We start from the raw sequence: 17,906 nt of genomic DNA, 5'->3' as shown, positions 1-17,906 counted from the left end.
ACACAAAACACTGAAACAGCTAGCTAACTTATAAAGTGATTTGAAAATAAGTACACCTGGAAAATGTTGAAAGAATTAAAAAAACATTGTCTACCTTCATATCTAGCATGCAATTGCCACAATTACACTTCTAATGAAAATTTGATTAGTTTTAATCAAAATTTGAAAAATATCAGAAGCAAAAACAGTGCTATGACAATGTTTAACTTGAAGATTAGAATTAAATCTTTTTGGTAATGTTCAGTTGAGTAGATAAATTCGAATTTGATTTAATTTATCCATCTGAATTGATAAGTTTTAATCCGAAAAGTTAATATTTCAAGTAATTCCATTTGTTACGTAGACTATTGCAAGCGTTTTTTGAACTGTAAGAGATATTACTGGTGATATCATAATATTTATGTAACCAATATAAACCACAGGTTAATCACCGGTTCTATATTAAGAATGCCTTGCCTTTTTAATTATCTACTACTTCCTAAAACAGGAAATAGCTTGGAGGAGGGGGGTTCCATTTATTCCAATGTTTGTAGTATCTGAAACTTGGGGTTAAGTAACATAATTGCTCCTTAAATATTCCAGAGATGTAAAGTAGCTAATTTATTCCTTTAACCCTTAAAATTTAAAGTTTTAAAAATATGAAAAAAGGAACTGTATATGTGGGAATGTAGTTGTCAAAGGGTTATGGAAAATTACTGCAGGAATAATGAATAAATTCATTGGAAAGGAAGGTTTCTTGCCCTCCTAACAGTTCTTAGTTGAGAAGGAGCATTGGTTCTTACCTGATACACCTCTTCCCACAGGGTGGAACCAACATCCAAGTATGGGGTGACACCATCCATTCAGCCAATGAGGACTGTCAAATTGTAGATCTATGCCTCTACCTCCATTGCCCTCTCTCTGGCAAAGACCGAGAGACAGATTCGATGTGTGTACTCCCTAAGTCCACTCAAAAACTAAGAGAAACTAAGAGATCAAAATTTGATGTTCCAGAATGAGGACCAGACTGACTTTGGGCGGGATTGAATGTTGACTCCTCTCTACAAAAAGAGGCGCATCAGATAAGGACCAATACCCCTTCTGGGGAGCCAGCATCCAAGTATTGGACATACTAAAGCCATCTGTCCATTGGTGTTGTGACCCATCAGCATCCCGCACAGCTGGTCATGGATCCCGAGAACCAAGAGGCAGTGGTGACACAGTACCATCAGCCTGTGAACTTGGCACCCAAGGCCGAGGAGGTTGAAGAGGCTGAAAATGTCAGAGGCTGAAAATCAACCAGGGCCTTCTGCATCTCCCGATGTGCACATGAGTGACTCAGCAGAAGAGAGAGAGCCTCTTCTTGATGCTAGGGCACGCAGGGCTGTTAAAAGCCAAGAGTGACTACACAAGAGGAGGGTTCCTCGTGAGTAGAGCTGCAGGCTAATTGGCCATGCCCTTATACTATTTAAGGTTTAGCCATGTTGTTTGTTCCAGATTTTCATTTCATTTTCATTTTATTGGATTTGTATGCCGCCCCTCTCTCTTGGTTACTTGACAATCATGTTCGGCTTTTGATTTCAAATAGTATTTCTTCTTCGGCTAATGACCTCTGGGCTTTCTGCCAAATTTGTAAGTCCAAGAGAAGGATATCTGATTTGTTGGACTGTTTGCTTTGCTTTGTGCTTGGACTCTGGCCAGTTATTAAGATGTTAATTAACAGTTGGCACACCAAAAGGACTTATTTATGATTTCATGAACTTTAAACAGACACAACTGCTAAGAAAGTATTAGTAATTTTAACAGTAGTAAACAACTTGTGTTTAGAACAGTTTTTGTGTACATATTTCATGGTGGGCTCGACATTGGGGTCTGTGAACGTATTCTCTGAAGCACCCAGTGACCAAATGCCACCTCTGCTGAAGTGAAAATGTCAATTTTGTAGTGGCGGATAAAGGGAGTTGGAGAGGCCCAGGTGGCCACCCTGCAGACCTTTTTGATGGATGCTTGCATTGACCATGGTGCTGTCATTACTACACTGCACATTGAGTGAGCTGTCACAAAATTTGGTCTGGGTAAGGATCAGAGATTGCAAACTTTAGCTATGGCACTAAGCAACCATAGTCCAATTGTAGAGGGGAAAACCTTCTGACCCTAAGAATTGAGTTGGAATGAGACAAACAGAGCCTCCATCCAGTGCATCTTGGACAGGCACTTGATGTAAATGTTGAGGGCCCATCAGACATCAAGGGTTTGCCACTGTTGCTCCAAGGAGTGGGTGGTGATGGCAGAAATTTGGGAGGACAATGTCTTGAGCCCTATGAAGGAGGGAATTCATCTTGGGCACAAAGATAGGGTCTTCTAGAGGATGTCACAGTCAGATGTCACAGTTACAGTCAGATAGAGGATGTCACAGTCAGCATGGAAAATGCAGAGGTCTTGCCTAACCAACAGGGCCATGAGATCAGAAATCCTCCTGGTGGAAGTGATCGCCAAAGGAACAGTACCTTACATGAAACGTGGCAAAAAGACTATGTTCTCAAGGACTCATATGGAACCCCCATCAGAGAGGTTAGTACCTTAGTAAGGTTCCATGTGATGTACCTGTAAACCACAGGCAGGCACAGATTAGCCGACCCTTTTAAGAACCTATGTATTATGGGGTGCCTCAACGAAGATCCCATAGAGCCACAGGACAACATGGAAGACAAGGCCATCGTCTGCCATCTGGTCATGTTGGACAAGAGTCCCTTTTTCAGCCCTTGTTGTAAGAATTCCAGACGTGTTAGTATAGTCAAGTCTACCGGAGAGAAGCCTTCTTTGGAACACCAGGAACAAAATGCCCTCTTAGTGCAAGGCCTCCTGATGACATTGTCAGACATGTCCCAGCACTTCAGAGAACACTGCTCAAGCCCCAGGTGGTTACCACCTGGAATCTAGGTGGACAAATGATCCCTGGCAGAACGATGACTGTCTGAGGGATCCGCCATGGCTGGCAAACTGACAGAGATTTAAGATCTGTAAACCATGCCCTTCTGGGCCAGTGGGGGGCCAGAAGCATCACTTCTGCCCTCTCCTCCAGGACTTTCCTGATAACTTTGCTGAAGAAAGTCAATGTGAGAAACACATATAAAAAGACAGGTGGCCAGTCACAGCAGAGATTATCCACCCCTTCTACGCCCTGGGTCTTGTATCTGGTATAAAATCTGGGCAGCTGGGCATTCTCTGGGGTGGCAAAGAGATCTGCTACTGGTAGGTCGAATCAGCTTGTTAAGGACCTGAAGATGGCAGGGTGGAAACTCTACTCTGCCTGATTGATCATTGTACAAGTTAGCCAATCTGCCATTCACATTGGACACCCCAGAGATGTGGTCCACTGCTAGCAACTGTAGATTGTGCTCTGCACAAAGACCCAGGGTCTGTCCTCTGCCATCAGTGGCCTGATCACAGTCTCCCCCCCTTGCTGAATGAAATGGGTTTTTTCAGCCACATTGTCTGTGGGGAGAAGAACATTATTATTAATGTTGTTGTTGTTACTATTATTATTATTATTAATAATTAGATTTATATGCTGCCCTTCTCTGAAGACTCGGGATGGCTCACAGAATAGATACAAACATAAGCATGTAGCACAAATCTAATAATTGAAAATACAACTAAAACCCTTAGTGTAATGCACAATATGCTGTCCAGCCATCAGATGTCGTAACTGCCTGAGCGCCAGACAGATGGTGCGTATTTCCAGTCTACTGATATTGAAATTCTGCTGGAGTCCATCTGCCCAATGAGTGGATATGAGCACTCCAACTATATAGGCTAGTGTCTGTTGTGATGACAAGTCTGCATGGCTCTTGGAAGAAGAAGCCCTTCTTAATGGCCAGTGATGGCCACCATTGGAGTGATCAACAGATATCCGAAGGCACCAGGACTTTGGCCAACGACATGCTGTACCCCACCTTCTGGAAGGATAACTGAAACCCTTGCAATTCCCTGAATGCAGGTGTGCCCAAGGGGCAATATTGATGGTGGAAATTATTTTACCCAGGAGCATGGAAAGCAGGTTTAGTGGAGTCCTGTGCTGCTGTAGGACTTGATGTTTTAATTCTGAAATCTTGTCCTGTCGCTCCTGGGAGAGGTACACCTGCACTCCAGAAAATTCACAATGGCCCCTAGATGGGATAGGCATGTGGTAGGGGAGAGATGACTCTTCTCAAGGTTAATTGAAAACCCATGGTATTGGATGTCTTGCACCACTTGGTACGTGTATGCAGACTGGATGAGGTTATCATCCAGGTAACATTGGACAGGCATGGGTATATGGCTGGGAATGAGCAGCCACTACACCTAATACCTTGGTAAAGACCCTGGGTGTCGAGGAGAGACACCCAGGGTCACTATGGGAAAATAGAGGATCTAGGTTGGCAGTGGCCTTTGATTTGAACATGAATGACTTGAATAGGCCTAGATCAAACAGCACCAATGAGGTGGGTGGGTCTAGGGTGAGACCTTTATCTTCTGAGAGGTCTAGGTCAAGTTGGTCATCCACCAGGGACCCTTGTGATTGAGACCCCACTGAATAATCTGGATAATATCTGTCAGAGTGCCATTCTGGGAGGGGATAGAAGCTGACTGTTCAGCTGAAACAGGGTAGGAAGGGGCCTGCTAGCCAGTGTTCCCTCTAATTTTTGGGGGGTGGGTGGGCGGGAAAGTATAGTGTCTGAGCGGCAGTCCCTTCGGGACTGGGCGGCACAGAAATAATAAACAAACAAACAAACAAACAAACAAACAAAAAACCCACCCTGTTTTGCATCAGAGAATTTCAAAATAAAATACTGTACTGTGTGTCTATAACAGTGAGCTCATAATAGGGCAACTCTATCAATATCAAAATGCCACTTAAATAGTTGAGCTAGTTTCAAACTGGATTTTGATTTTCTTTCTCTCTTCCTTACTCCCATTCTTTTTCTTTTTCTTCCTCTCTTTTTTCTCTCTCTTCCTCTCTTCCTCTCTCTCTCCTTCCCTCTCACTCTTTCCCTCTCGGCTTCTGGGCAGGTTTGGAAAACTCTGAGTTGATGATGATTTTTAAGTGAGCGATTGCTCACTGCTCAGCTTAGAGGGAACTATGCTGCTAGCCCAATTACCTCATTTTTGCTTGGATGTCCTGTTTGATGGCTTCATACTGGCCCCTAGTAGAGGATGTGGCACAGAGCCCAGCAGCAGTCAGAGTAAAGGTGGCGGAAGGAAGAGGAAAGGTGGCGGAAAGAAGAGACCTGCATGCTCCCTGCTGAGGATGAGCCTCCACTTGACCCCATGGATCAGTGTTCTGAATGTTAAGGCCTGGGCTCTCCAGAGACAGTGTTACAGGGCGGTAATAGAGGGCCATGTTGGTTCATGCCAGATCTGCGCCATCATGAGTCAGCTGACTGGCATTGCTGATATGAGAAGGCAATCTCTCAGGAAAGGGCTGGGACCTGAGTGCGGCTGGATCTTGCACAGATCTTTTCCAGAGCCTTGTCCCTGTGAGATTCATCCCTTTGGGTAGCCCTGTGTTTGGAATGATCTTCGGAGGAAGGCCCTTTCTTGTCTGGAAGAACCCAGGATACAACTCCCCCTCAGACCCCCCTTGGCAGAATTGAAGTTCAACATCAACGGACTGGAACTACACACCATCTGTCTGGCACTCAGGTAGTTGCGACATCTAACAGCCGGACAGCATGTTCTTGTCCCCATGGAGAATTGTGGCCCTTTTATTGTCTTTTGGCAGATTTTGTCTTTGAAAGCATAGCTTGGTTAACCCTGCTGTTCTGTTCGGGTCGTATGTGACCCGAAGCCAAGTTTGAGTCCCTGTAAAAAATTTTCCCTGCATATCTGAAACTTGAAATTTCATGACTTTTCATCATTTCAGGGGTTCTCTCTATGAGAATTTTTTTGGGGGGGTGGGGGGCTTAGTTTTTGCTGAGCAAAAAAAGTTCCTAATGTTATGTTCGGGTCACATACGACCCGGACCGAAAACACTTCATTTGAAGTGCTTATGTTTGGTCAATTTGAAAACTTTTTTCACTTGGAAAGTAGTCTGAACATTTCTGCACACAATGATATGAAAATTGAAATGAAAAAATTAATCCTTATTGGTTTATTTTGCACATAAATGTGCCGCCCCCCCCGTTTTTGTGATTTTTTTCAATTTATGGATAGTTTTGCTTGCAAAATCCATTCTATTTTACTGGAGTTGGTGTGGGATTGGTAGCTTGAACATTTCTGAATATAAGAAAAATATAAAGGAACTGAAAAAAATGATTCTTACTGGTTTTTTAACATCAGAAATAAGGCCCCCCCCCCCCCCCTCAGCTGCTTGCAATCATTTTCACTTTTTATTTTTTTATGCTCCAAATCCGAAATATTCTTTAAAATCTTAGGCATTCATTTACTCAATTTAACAATGCTGGTCATCAAAAAATATTTTTGGGGTGGTGGCTAATTGTTTTCTGGGCAAAAAAAAATCATAACTTCAAATCTGTTTCTGTTCGTATATGACAGGACCAAAAATATTTTTTTTAGGTACTTGAATTTAATCTTTTTGAAAACTTTTTCAACTGGAAAACTAGTTTGAACATTTATGAACATAATGATATGAAAATTGAACTGGAAAAATTGAGACTTATATTTTTATTTTGATCAAAAAGCCCCTCCCCCCATCCTTTTTGAATTTCGTGTCAATTTATATTTTTTAAGGCTACAAATCCCTAAGGAATTTTCCCCCAAAAGGTTTGATATACTAAATTGAACAATCCTGAACATAAGAAAAATATAAATGAACTGAAAAAAATGACTCTTATTGGTTTATTGTTTTATACTCGAGTATAAGCCTACTCGAGTATAAGCCTATTTGAGTATAAGCATGGGGGCCCATTTATGAGCAAAATAAACCAATAAGGATCATTTTTTCAGTTTAATTTTCATATCATTATGTTCAGAAAGGTTCAAGCTACCAATCCCACACCAAAATAGAATAGTAAAATAGAATGCATTTTGCAGGCAAAATTATCAATAAACTCAAAAGTTTTGATATACTAAATTGAACAATCCTAAACATAAGAAAAATAGAAATGAACTGAAAAAAAATGATTCTTATTGGTTTATTTTTGAATATAAGACCATATCATTTTATACTCGAGTATAAGCCTACTCGAGTATAAGCCTATTTGAGTATAAGCATGGGGGCCCATTTATGAGCAAAATAAACCAATAAGGATTAATTTTCTCAGTTCAATTTTCATATCATTGTGTGCAGAAATGTTCAAGCTACCAATCCCACACCAACTTTAGTAAAATAGAATGGATTTTGCAAGCAAAACTATCCATAAATTGAAAAAACTTTCACAAAAACGGGGGGGGAGGCACATTTATGTGCAAAATAAACCAATAAGGATTAATTTTTTCAGTTCAATTTTCATTCCATTGTGTGCAGAAATGTTCAAACATGTTTCCAGGTGAAAAAAGCTTTCAAAAAGACCAAACATAAGCACTGCAAATGAAGAGTTTTCGGTCCGGGTCAGGGTGACCCGGGAACATAACATTAGGAACTTTTTTCGAACAGAACAGCAGGGTTAATGTCATCTGTCATAGTGCTGGGTCAGATGGCTCTTCTAATGTCCTTTGGAAGACTCAAAATGTTTGCTGCCTTGCCCCTTGTTCCTATAAGGGAAACAAAATGGCCACCACTGCACCAAAAAGTTTGTTTTCCAACCAGATGGCCACCACCACACAGCGAGCCTTGTGGCTTTCCAAAATGACTCCTGTGTAAGACCAGCATTGAAGGCATTGTCATCAACGACAGTAGTAGTCATGGACAAAATGGATGGGGCAGAATAGCTAGGGGCCTCAATTGCAGCTTTGTAAAACTGCAGCTGGTGAGTGTGGCAAAATTTGACAGGCAGAACCAGGGGATTCTGAATCAGGACTGAGGCAGCTAGCTGCGTGAGTGAAAAAGCTCCTGTGGACTCCTATGTCCGAGCTGCCTACCCTTGCCAAAGTGGGAAGGAGAGTGCAAAGCTCTTCTGGCCATAGGTCACTCGAGCATCTAACGTTTTTCACTGAGAAACAGAGTGTGAGCTGCTTGTCAAAGAGCAATCAGCTGTAAGGCGCAATGCCAGTTATGAGCGCCAACTCCATGGCCAGACCCGCAATGACTCTGAGTAGCCTGTAATATCAGTGCTGGAGCTGAACCTCCGAAGGCCAATTGGGAAGGGGAGACACAGACACACCACCCTGTGACTTTGGATGGCCTCGGCTGAAGGCTTGGCAGAAGGGAGCATTGAGAACAACAGCTCTTGGCTCCAAGAGATTTTGAAGGAAGTCAGCTGAGGAAAAACTCAGAAGGTAGAGAAAATATTCAAAGCTGGGAGATTGGAGAACACACATCCTGTCAAACTGAGGACTGAGTCAAGAGGGGTCAATGGAGACAGAGGTGGAAGTCTACAATTTGACAGACACAGTCTTCATTGGCTGAATGGAGTGTCATTCCATGACTGGATGTTGCCTCCACCCATTATGGGTAATTAATGATTTTGAAGCAAAGAATTCATATTTATTATAGTAAGTAGCATCTTTCTTATATACATAAACTTAGTTTTTCTCAAACTTACTTTAATTTGATTGCAATACTAGAATATAATTGGGATAGGTAAGCACATACCAACCTACATTTTTGTCTAAGTGCATATGTTTGTAATTTTGTGTGTGGCTTTCTAGACCAGATCACATACCTACACATACATATGGAATCTACATATAAAGCTTGGCTGAAGTATAGATTCCATTTTTTTTCCTAAGCTACAACTGGTAGTACTGCTGCAGAAGTCATGGTTTGTTGTCACCAATGCAACCTTTCACAGTGGGGAATGGTGGTAAAGTAACTACTGGATTAAGTGATAAGTCTTTCTTCATCTCATACCATCATTAGTTATTTCACTAACAGCAACTTAAGACAGTAGCCAAATCTTGGGAGACAAATGCTTTTATAATTTGCTCCATCAAATCTGTGAATGTCCAGAGATGCCTGGCAAAGTTTTAAGAGCTAGGTTAAGAGAGTTATAAGAAATCCTTTATTTTTTTCAGTAAAGTCCAGTTTTGCCTCAACACCTAACAATCAACTCCTCTGTATTCAAAAAAGGGTATTCTTATTCCTTGCAATCTCCTTTCACGGAGCACAAAACTCAGCCTGTCTTATTTATATTTTACTCCTTATAGCCATTATCACAGCAATTTTCTTCACATCCTGAAACAAAAAAAGTGATATGCACTTAGAAAAATAAACTGAAAATCTTTGCAGTGGTTTCTGAGAAATTTAGTGATAACCATCCAACAGAGAAGTTGTCCTGTAATCTCACTTCATTTGGGGGAAAAATAATAAAAAAATAGAGCTGCTATCTTTTTCCTAGGCTAAATGGTGGAAATTCAACTCCAAATTTAATTAAATTAATTGCAACACAAATTCTAAAATTATTGATCTGTGCTCTCTCTCTCTCTCAGCACTAATATAAATGCATTTATTCTTCTTACATAGTAGTAGTTCTGTAGGATTTCCAGTTGATGTCAAAGTCAGGAGATGAATGTCAGAATGGAAAGTATGAAATAAGCGTTTCAAAATCAGAAATGCTGAAAAGTTTCTGATATTTATGTAAAATATATTCACTATGGTCACTTTACTTGTAAATTGCTTAGGCTTTTTTGCAATATATATGATCCAACATCAGCTTATTCTTTTCTGAAAAAAAAGAAAAAAAGCCACCAACTTACTTGTTTGATGCGGTCCGGATTGACGGTTGTCTGAGGCTGAAGAATACTAACTGGTTCTGTCTTGGCCACATTTTGAGGCATTTCTCGTATCTTTTCAGCAATGAAGCCATGCACAGCATTTAGTGCTTCCACTGTTCCCTGGATCAAACACACCCGCTCTGTCGTACCTTCAGAAACAAATAAAATATATGTTGTTGTCTTGGTTTTAAAACATTAGGTATGTGCAGGAACTAATCAGACTAATTTGAACAGAATAACCAATTCATGAAAAAAAATCATACTGTGTTGCAGAATGACTAGCATATGAGAGAGCTTAATGCACAAGAATGGAGAATGTGCATTTTTCCCCTTTTTGAATATATTTGGGGAATACTGTAGTGTATTAATGTGTATATATTTAGATAAATATTGCCCAACTCTGTGTTGTGCACCAGTTACACCTCTTCATAGACAGAATCCCACTGAAGGAGATGGGTGGTTAAGAAATATAATAGGCACCTCTATGAGAAGCTTTGTTCTTCTATGTGATATGCTTCTTCTTTATTTATTTGATTTTAATTCCAAATAAATACGGTAACTCAGGATGGTGAATATACTTAATTCCTTCTATTTTTCTCACAACAACCATGTTGTTTAGTTGAAAAACAATGACTGTCCCTTAATCATCCAGCTGGTTTTTATATCTAAAGCAGAACTAGAACTCAGTCTCCTTGTTTCTAGGCCAGGTGAAACTGAAAAAAAATAGAATATGGTACAAAAGTTCATTTATTGTTTGGTCTCAGGTCTCTTATTTTTCTCTTGGCAATGCCCCATAGATTCTCTATGTGCTTCAGGTCAGGCGACTTTGTTGGCTAATCAACCACAGTAATCCAATGGTCATTGAACTGGTGCTTTTGGCAGTGTAGGCAAGTGTCAAGTCCTCCTGGAAAATGAAGTCAGCATGCTCATAAAATTCATCTGTGGAAGAAAGTATGCTCTCAAATCGACACAGACTGTGGAAACTTTTGCATTTTCTTTGGAAACTAAGGACCCAGAGTATGAAGGAACAATGGAGAGGCACACACTGCAAGATGCTTGAAGTCCAGTGTGAAGTTTCCGCAGTCTGTGTTGATTTGGGGAGCCATGTCATCTACTGCTATTGGTCCACTGTGCCTAAGTCCAGGGTCACTGCAGCTGCTATTGAAGCATCCTGGTCTTCCATAATACCTCAGCAGCACCACAGGCTGATAGCTTCCATGCCATGCCGCATTGAGGCAGTAATTTCTGCAAAAGGGGCCCAAACAAGTGCTGAGTACATGTGTATGCTTATACCTTTCAAAGGTCCGATATTGTTCTATATACAATCCATGTTTTATTGATCGCATGTAATATTCTAATTTTCTGAGATGGTGGATTTGGGGTTTTATTTTATTTATTTATTTTATTAATTCGATTTCTATGCCATCCTTCTCCTGAGACTCTACATAAAATTGCATTTCTAAAAAAACCACAGTTAAAAACTAAAACAAACAGGTTCACATGTCACACATTTGACATTCATTCATTGAGCGTGGCAAGATGTCAAAGTTTCAATGGCCCCAAGCATGCCGGCAGAGGTGGGTCTTCAGAGCTTTGCAGAAGGCAGGAAGAATGTGGGCAGTACAAATCTCTGGGGGGAGCTCATTCCAAAGGGTCAGGTAGCAACAGAGAAGGCTTTTCCCCCAGGCCCCAACAGGTGACATTGTCTGCCTGATGGGACCCAGAGAAGGCTGACTGTGGGACCTGACTGGCTGCTGGGATGTATGAGGCAGAAGACAGTCCCATAAGTAATCTGGTCCCATGCCATGTAGGGTTTTATAGGTCATAATCAACACTTTGAATTGTGTTCAGAGTCCAATTGGCAGCCAGTGCAGCACATAGAGTAGAGGCATCAGTAAATCTCAGGAGGCCCATGATTGCTTGCATGGCTGCATTCTGTACTACCTGCAATCTCTGAACACTCTTCAAGGGTAGTCCCATGTAGAGAGCATTGTAGTAGTCAAAGCTCAAGGTGATAAGGGCATGAGTGACTGTGAGTAGAAACATGAGCTGTACCCCGTAATCATCACAATTATGATAAATCACAACTTGAACTATCTTGCCTTGCATGTAATGAGTCTCATATATTACGTTTTACCTTTTAAGTTGCATTACTGAAATAAATGAATTTTTGCATGAAATTCTAATTTTTCACGGTTCACCTATATTATATCATACTGAATCTCTCTTGAATCTCCTCTAGAATGTTTGTTTAACTATATGTGCCAACAGGTGATAATGTTTGAAATAAATACATTTTACTAAATCCATAAACATTTCCCAAATTCTATTATATCAGTCTTAGAATTTTCTTGATTTTGAAGATAGACTCTTGCAACATATTTAATTATTCTTTAATCACTTTGAAACACCAATTGATCTACAACCTCACACAATAAATACGACTTATTGACCTAACTTTATACTTGATCACTTTACTTTCTAACATATACACCCACTACCTTATCATACCACAATGTCGCATATTGGCAGACTCCCCCCACCCTTTGCTCTATCCCCAATCTCCCCCCACCTACATCTCTTTCTTCCTTCTCTTATTTTCCCTTCCCCTCTATTTCTTTTCATACCTCATAGATTCACTACTTCATTTTACATGTACATGTATTTTATATCTCTTGTTATGTAATGTAATTGTGGTTATAATATAGTGATATAGATTACCTTATGTATACGTTTAAGATCATTTTTATTATTATGTAATGCCTTTCTTCCCTTCCCCTTTTTTCCAATGACCATTCCCCACCCTTTTTAACAATTTAAATTTAATAAACTTTCTTTTCTGTTTTTTTTAAAGAATTTTCATATTTCAATACCAACTAGTACTGAAAAGCTAGAATAAACATAGATTAAGATAGAGAAAACTAACATAGCCTAGCAGGCTACAAATATTTACCTGGATGCAAGAACGATCAACCTCAATGATACTTGCTGTATAAGTTTCTAATTGAGGAAATCAGATTTCCAGTTTTTCTGGGTGTGAGGGAATGATTTTATAATGATTTATCATAATTTTATTTTAATAAAAAGGAAGTCTTTTTCACTTTTATTAAAGTGAAGTTCAACTTGACTCCTCTTGGTCAATTCTATGCTTTCTAGAAAACAATAAGGGTGATATGAACCCTCCCAATAAACCAGGCAGGAAATACATCTAGATAAGTTAATTCTATAGAATGTAGCATATCTGAAAGGTACACGCTTCCTGCTACCACTTTTAACCTCCTGAACACATTTTTTAAAATTATATATAAAAAGATATAATTTAATAACTGAAAATACGTCTCTAGTTATTATGGATACACCTATCTATATAAATAAAAATGTAAATGCCCATTTGTTCATGACCTCAAATCACTGAATGTTCTTCACTGATTGCTTTGACAGTGTTGCATTCGATTACAGGCCTTTTTACATACCAAATTTATACATATGGCACACCTGTGACAGGTAAAAACTGATGAAAAACCTAGGAGCCACATTTTGATTGGCTGGTGAGAAACGTAGCAACCCCGCATTCACTGGCTGGTGAAAAAGATAGGAGGCACTGGTGATAATTCGAACCAATGAGAATGATCCGTTTATATGGAGAAACAGGGAGTTGCTTGGCTTGGAGACTGGTGACAAACATAGGAGGTGCATTTTGAATGGCTGCTGAAAAATATGGCAGCCACGTTTTCATTGGCTGCTAATAATTTCAAACAATGAGAATGGTCTATATATAGGGCATAGCCTTGCAAAGGAGAGAAATCCAAAAAGGAGGAATTTATTTATATAGATATATGGTAGCAGACGATTATTATATAGCCATACAGTTTGATAGCATAGGATGGTTACATAGCCATGCAAATCAAATAAAGTGTACAGTATACAGTCACCATGGGCCTTGCTGTTTAATGGTTTGAAGTGCCACAGGAAACTCTCCTCAGAACATAAAGGAACCATAGTTTATAACCATAGATACAAACTAAACACTGCTATCTACTGGCTGAAAATTTTTGAAGTTGTTGCAATCCATATAAATAAAAATGTAAATATCCATTTGTTCATGACCTCAAATCTTTAAAAGTTCTTCACCAATTGTTTTGAAACTTGCTCCAAAAATAGGTTTGGCTACAAACTGTGTGCTTTTTCTCCTAAGTATTGCATGCTTGGTTAGAACCAAGGACCCCGCAAGGTAGACTGGTCTTATCATCTTTTAGCAGATGGGTTGGGCTGGTCTCTTATAGCAGGGGGGAGGGAGGGAGAGGGAGAGAGGGAGAGAGGGAGAGAGAGAGAGAGAGAGAGGTTCAAATGCCACCCTGTTCTCTAATATAAATCCCTACAAGCTCAGTTAGCTATATAAATAAAAAATGAAAATGTCAATTTGTTCATGATGTATAATCTCCTAAAGTTCTTCACTGATTGCTATGAAATTTTGACATGGTAGCAGAGGATTATTGTATAACCATAAAGCTTGGTAGCATAAGATGGTTACATAGCCATGCAAATCAAATAAAGTGTAGTGTACAGTCGCCATGCTCCTTGCTGCTTAATGGTTTCAACTACCACAGGACACTCTCCTCAGAACATAAAGGAACAATAGATTATAACCATAGATGCAAGTTAAACACTGCCATCTACTGGTTGAATAATTCTGCAGTTGTTGCAATCTATATAAATAAAAATGTAAATGTTCGTTTGTTCATGATCTAAAATCTCAAAAAATTCATCACCAATTGCTTTGAAATATGCTCTAAAAGTAGGTTTGCCTCCTAAGTATTACATACTTGTGTGGAACCAAGAACACTGTGAGGTAGGCCATCTTATCATATTTTGGCAGATGGGTCAGGCCGGTCACTTAAAGCAGGGGGAACAGGGAGGGAGGGAGGGACAGAGATGCCCAAATGTCACCCTGCTCTCTAATGTTAATCCCTTCCAACTCTGTTATTCTTAATAAATTGAACAGGAGGTTGGACTAGAAGACCTCCAAGGTCCCTTCTAACTCTGTTGTTCTGAATAAAAATGAGCAGGGGGGTCGACTAGAAGAACCTCCAAGGTTGAGCCAGAGCAAAGCGTGGCTGGGTACGCTAGTAGGTAAATACATTCTTTTCTTTACTATAGCATGTTACCTATAGAACGAGAGAAATTAAATTATAAAATCTGTATTGACTGAAGTAGAACAATATGTAATTTTAAATATAATTTATTTATTGCAAGATGTGATTTCAGCCACCTCTACTAAACCGTGAAATATGTGTTTATTTGTGTGTGTGTGTGTGTGTGTGTGTGCATGTACACACATATACATACATACATGTATAACTGTTATCTAAACTATTTCAAAAAAATTGCATATTTTGCAGAAAACATGACTATTGATATATAAATTTACTTGATTCATGGATGCAATTTCCTTGTGATTTATTTCTCTCTCGTTATCTTTACTCTCTGCAAACTCTCCTTCGGTGTGGAACTCCTGTGGTTCCTGTTTTAAGTGCTCTATTTCTGAACAAGTGCACTAGGGAGTCTTTACATGAAGTATTAATTGTCTACTATATGATAAGAAGCACTGTGGATTGATCGATGTAGCTAATGCAAGTGCTCTTTCTTGATCAGCAGACAAAACATTCATATAAAACAGATATCAGTTTACATAGACGATATTGGAAACTAACATAAATAGCACTTAAACTAATGAACACTATGAATAGTATCAAAACAACAGAAATGAAAGAGCCCAAGTAGAAATTTCATTAAGCTCACATTCAAATCAAATTTTCTGCACTGTGAAGTTTCAGAGTAGAATCCCGAATTCTAATTTTTTTTAAATAACAAATATACAACATGAAAGTAAAATATACTCACATTATAATACAATATGGTGAATTGTGAACCTAAAGATATTTGTCTTGTCTCCACCATGTTCATAATGCAGTATAATGTGGACTTGTCAAAACTCTGGCTCACAGTTTACATATGAGGTACAGTGGTACCTCTACTTACGAACGCCTCTACGTACAAACTTTTCGAGATTTAAACTGGGTGTTCACTTTTTTTGCCTCTTCTCACGAAACATTTTCAACTTACGGACCCTCGCTTCTCTCTCGGCTGCTGTGGCTGCGAGCAGCGGCCAAAACAAGTACTTTTAAATTTATAGGCTCTGATGATTACAAGGGAACTGGAGTCAAGCTTTGCAGTGCAGGGTCTCCACCCCCCAATCCTTTCTGCTATCGTCATGCCAAAGCATGAAGGCGTTGGAGAAGAGAGAAAACGGGCGGTGAAGGTAGCACCAGGTGAGGGGCATTTTGGAAACGAGATCGGGCGGAGAACGTAGCAGCAAGCAAGGGGCATTTTGAAGAGAGATCGGGCACAGAACGTAGCTGCAAGCATGGAGAATTTTGAAAAGAAATCGGGCGGAGAACATAGCAGAAGGCAAGGGGCATTTTAAAGAGAGATCAGGCACAGAAGGTAGCAGCAAGCAAGGGGAATTTTGAAGAGAAATAGGGCACAGAAGGTAGCAGCAAGCAAGGGGAATTTTGAAAAGAAATCGGGTGGAGAACATAGCGGCAAGTAAGGGGCATTTTGAAGAGAGATCGGGCACAGAACGTAACAGCAAGCAAGGGACATTTTGAAGAGAGTTCGGACACAGAACGTAGCAGCAAGTAAGGGGAATTTTGAAGACACATTGAGCTCATAAAGAAGCTGTTTGGAAGAGATCGTTTTGGGGTGAGGGAAAAAGGAAGGCAAGGACACATTGAGCTCATAAAGCTCTTCCAAACAGCTTTCTCTTCTTTATGAGCTCAATGCGTCCTTGCCTTCCTTATCCCTCACCCCAAAACGATATCTTCCAAACAGCTTCTCTTCTTTATGAGCTCAATGTGTCTTCAAAATGCCCATTGCTTGCTGCTACATTCTGTGCCCGATTTCTCTTCAAAAATGCCCCTTGCCTCCTGCTACATTCTGTGCCCAATCTCTCTTCAAAATGCCCTTTGCTTGCTGCTACGTTCTGAGCCCGATCTCTCTTCAAAACACCCCTTGCCTGTTGCTACATTGTCCACCCGATCTCGTTTCTAAAATAGCCTCTCTCCCGCCGCTTCCTCTGGTCGTCGCTTTAAAACAAACAAAAAAAAAGCCTTAAAGTTTTGGATTTTCCTAATTGGTTTGCACGCATTATTTACTTTTACATTGATTCCTATGGGGAAAATTGCCTCTTTTTACTAACTTTTCTACTTACGAACCTGGTCACGGAATGAATTAAGTTTGTAAGTAGAGGTACCACTGTACTAATATTCCTGGTATATCAAAGGAGTTTGCAAGATTCTTTGATTGTCCTATTTTTTTAACAATTCTTTTAATTGAAAAATGTGGCATTAATTGACAGTGAAGGATTAATTGACATAAGACAGCTAATTTGAGTTCAAAGCAAAGAATCAGCTGCAAGCATAATTCCTATTTCCAACAATGGCCTTGGCTTTTATAAACTCCAGAGGTATTCTATTACTGAAGCCTAATACTTTGTTTACATTCAGGTGGTAGAAAGAATACTGGGGAACCAAAAAAGAAGGAGATTGCAGAATCATCAGTTTATATCCTAATAAATGAGGCATTTGTGACTATGATAGCTGATTACAAATCACAAACATCATGGCAACTGCTTTGTCTAGAAATAATATTCTCTTAACGTACACAATCCAAAGTGATTGGTGATCTTTCCAAACATTGGTATTTTATTTGATTTACTCAAAGAAGGAGAAATGCAGGTAAATTTGATTTACAACATTTGTTTAAAGTTACAATGGTACTGAAAAAAGTAACTTATGCCCAGTCATCGCACTTATAACCATTGCAGCATTCCCCCTGATCACATGATTAAAATGAATATACTTGGCAACTGGTATGTATTTACAACAGTTAGAGCATCCTGGGGGCCATGTGATCTCCATTTGTGACTTTCCCAGCTGGCTTCCAACAAGCAAAGTCAGTGGGGGGAGTTAAATAGGTTTAGCAATTGCTTAATTTGGCATAAATTTGGATGCAACTCACTTAACAACTGCTTTGCTAAGCAATGGAAATTC

General features: G+C 39.7%; 1 protein-coding gene across 2 annotated transcripts in view; it reads right to left on the bottom strand.

Annotated features, from left to right (window-relative positions):
• NOVA1 (NOVA alternative splicing regulator 1) overlaps window positions 1-17,906 on the bottom strand; it is a 180,456-nt gene that overhangs the window by 49,519 nt on the left and 113,031 nt on the right. For both annotated transcript variants that reach the window (XM_070756150.1, XM_070756159.1), the window contains exon 3: window positions 9,778-9,944. In XM_070756150.1, the coding sequence (XP_070612251.1) occupies window positions 9,778-9,944 (167 nt within the window). The remainder of the gene's footprint in view (window positions 1-9,777; window positions 9,945-17,906) is intronic.

The sequence above is a fragment of the Erythrolamprus reginae genome, chromosome 1 (genome assembly GCF_031021105.1).
Source record: "Erythrolamprus reginae isolate rEryReg1 chromosome 1, rEryReg1.hap1, whole genome shotgun sequence".
Classification (NCBI taxonomy): domain Eukaryota; kingdom Metazoa; phylum Chordata; class Lepidosauria; order Squamata; family Dipsadidae; genus Erythrolamprus; species Erythrolamprus reginae.
The sequence above is the reverse complement of the archived record's forward strand: the minus strand, read 5'-3'. Positions and strand labels throughout refer to the sequence as shown.